The 3,290-nt window shown below is 43.5% G+C and overlaps 1 protein-coding gene across 1 annotated transcript in view; it reads right to left on the minus strand.

Moving 5' to 3' along the window:
• The window catches only part of DDX47 (DEAD (Asp-Glu-Ala-Asp) box polypeptide 47), a 16,519-nt gene extending 16,275 nt beyond the window's left edge, over positions 1–244 (minus strand). The window contains exon 1 of the mRNA XM_005866803.2: positions 125–244. Coding sequence (XP_005866865.1) covers positions 125–211 — 87 coding nt within the window. The 5' untranslated portion in view covers positions 212–244. The remainder of the gene's footprint in view (positions 1–124) is intronic.
• Positions 245–3,290: the final 3,046 nt, after the last annotated feature.

Consider the following 3,290-nt stretch of genomic DNA (forward strand, 5'->3'; position numbering starts at 1 on the left):
TCGGGAACTCGGGGGGACGCCTAAGCTAGGCCCCAGCGGCTTGTGTCCACCGCCAGCCGGGATCTAAGGCCACGGGTCTCTGCCTGCGCCTGGCGCCCGCACTACAGAGAGAAACTGCCCTCACCAGGTCTTTAAATGTTTTCGTTTCCTCCTCCTCCACGGCCGGCTGCGGCGCTTCTGTAGGGGAACCGTGATCCTCGGGCGCCGCCATGCTGTCCGGCGGCTCCGGAAGTGGGGCGGCGGCGCGCGGGATGCTGGGTAATGTAGTTGTAGTCCCCCCCGCCCCCGACCGCGTGTTATGGGCGCCCCCCTGCGGCCTTGCCGGGTTTTGCACCAACGGACCGGAGGGGTGTGGCTTCGCGGAAACCTAGTGGGAAAGTTAGGAATGGATATGAGTGTGGACTTTTGCAACTGAACCGAGTATAGAAGAGGCCCATGACCAGGGCCTCCGATATGCCCTTCAGATCCCCGCCCATTATGCTCCTTACTTTTCTAACCATAGAGTTTTAAACAGGTTGATATCACAATACTATTTATTATAATTATTATTTCATTTATTTATTAAAACATTTGTTGAGTGCCTACCATATGCTAGGGCTATGTTTTATGCTTAGTGACAATATATGCTTAGTGACAAGGGCAGCGTCCTCTACCCTCGTGGAGAAGACAGATAATAAATGATCACAGCCCTGGCCGGTTTGGCTCAGTGGATAGAGCATCAGCCTGCAGACTGAAGGGTCCGGGGTTCAATTCCAGCAAGGGCACATGCCTGGGGTTGCAGGCTCGATCCCCAGTAGGGGGTGTGCAGGAGGCAGGGATCAATGATTCTCTCTCATCATTGATGTTTCTATCTCTCTCTCCCTCTCCCTTCTTCTCTGAAATCAAAAAAATATATTTTAAAATAAATAAGTGATCACAGAGCATTGTGCTAAGCGAAATAAGCCAGTCAGAGAAAGATAAATATCACATGATCTCATTCATTTGTGGAATATAATGAACAACATAAACTGATGAATATAAACAGATCCAGAGACAGAGAAGCATCGATCAGACTGTCAAACCTCAGAGGGAAGGTGGGGGAGGGTGGGGGTAAGAAGGAGAGATCAACCAAAGGACTTGTATGCATGTATATAAGCCTAACCAACCAATGGACACAGACAACAAGGGGGTGAGGGGGGCAATGGGGCGATAAGGACACATATGTAATACCTTAATCAATAAAGAAAAAAATATAAATCCTTAAAAAATAAAATAAAATAAAAATATATTTAAAAAAATAAGTAAGTGATCACTGATTCTTTCAAATTGTGGATTAATTATTAACTGGTTAATAATGCAGATTGGCCATTAACTGGTTAATAGTGCGGATTGGCTGTTACTGGTTAATAATGCGAATTTTGTAATTCAAGGAAAACACGATAATTTCAAGAGAAACATCAAAATGCTTTATTCAAAGTAATGTCCATCGCTAGCTACACATTTCCCCCATCTTTCAGGTAATTTGTGGATACCGTCCCAATAGAACTTTTCTTGTTTTGAGGCAAACCATTCAGAGACCCAATTTTCCACTTCTTCGTACGTTTTAAAGTGCTGCTCAGAAAGTGCATGTGCCATCACTTGGAACAAGTGGTAATCTGAAGGAGCAAGGTCTGGTGAGTTCAACATCCGCCAAGAAAGGAGTCCAATAAACACCCCACGCTCTCAAATGATACTCTTAGAAGACATCGCCCTAGGAAAGAGTGTGATATACAGGTAGGACAACTGTAAAACCAGCCCACTACTTCAGATCCCCCATCCCTCCTGGGATCCAGGGGTGGAGCACATGACCTAGAATAAGCCAACGGGTGCATGTCTCCCATCCTCTATTACAATGATTGATTCAACAGTGTGCACAGTGTCCTAGTAAGGCTAATCAAGGCCAGCAGACTTAATTCTGGGACTTGTGTTTGAACTATCGGTTAAGTGTGCTTCTCCTCTCTCTCATGCTAGATTTGGTATGCTGATGAGCCTGAAGCTGCCAAGGCCTACCATATAGAACCTAAAGAATGTAGCAAAAATTGTGAAGAGACAGAAAAGAAACAGTAAAATCTAAGATCTGACATCACTCTTTGTCTTATTCCAGACCACAGCAGAATTCCCCAGGGTTTGCCTGGAGCAAAAAGTTAACATCCCCACCTATGTCAACTCAACAAGGAGAGATTTATTGCAATTAACTAAATGGACACTTGTTAAGACAGGAACACATTGCTACAGCACAAACAGGATCCCAGCATGTGGCTGGCTTTGCAAATAGGGTCTTGCCAACACAGCTTTTTTTTTTGGTTGCACACCCACTAACAGTACAGCATCTGGACCCAGGCATGTTTCCAAGGTGGGGAGACTCAGGCTGGCTGGCACTCAGATAGGGAGACCACCTCCACATAGGAGCTCTTGACTGACTCTAGCAACCACTGCAGGCTCTCTGATTGGATTGCTGGACCCCCTATCCTATGTCCACCTTCCTAACAGAATATAGGTATATTGGGATCCACCAGTTTTTAGCTAAAAATTATTACATTTCCCTTGCACGGTCAAGATCAGTGATTTGCAAGGTGAAATTTTCTGGAGATTTGTGAGGAAATTTTGCCTCCTGGGAAAAACTGCTGGAAGTCTGATTTCTAGGTAATAAGAATATTCCTGTACATGAGTTAACTGCTTTTTAAAAATTGATTTACATGGTTTGATACTGAATATTCTAAATGAAAGTGATTAAATATCTGCCCTTTTCAGTTATTAATTCGTACACAGGCAAACATGAGATTAGGTGATTAATTACAGAGATCAAAACATTTGAGGAATGGACAGTTTATTTCAATTGGGGAAAGAACTAATTTTGCTACAGTGGGGGGGGGGGACACGGAATTCAAAAATTGCTGCATTTAACTGAACCCCTCTTTATCTCTGTAGTGTCTTTATCTCCATGTCTCAATTCCCTCTTTCTTTTCACACCAAGGCATTGAATGAGAACTATATCAAGTTGACTGATGGTTTGACATATCTGATTTAAAGTGGCTTCTACACCACTCTCTCTCTCTCTCTTTTTTTCTCCCAGTACACACTTTTGACTTTGACATTTGCCATATTGGAAATGACAGATGCCTTAGGGCAAACGCATCAAAGCAATTAGGATCAGCATGTTTGCGAAGGATTGTTTTTCAATAGAGCAGAATGTAGTTTTGTTGAATCCCCTTTATTGTGAAAGAGAACTATTCAAATGATTGTAAACCACAGAAAATACCAGAAGCACTTAA

This window comes from Myotis brandtii, unplaced genomic scaffold, assembly GCF_000412655.1.
Source record: "Myotis brandtii unplaced genomic scaffold, ASM41265v1 scaffold237, whole genome shotgun sequence".
NCBI lineage: Eukaryota > Metazoa > Chordata > Mammalia > Chiroptera > Vespertilionidae > Myotis > Myotis brandtii.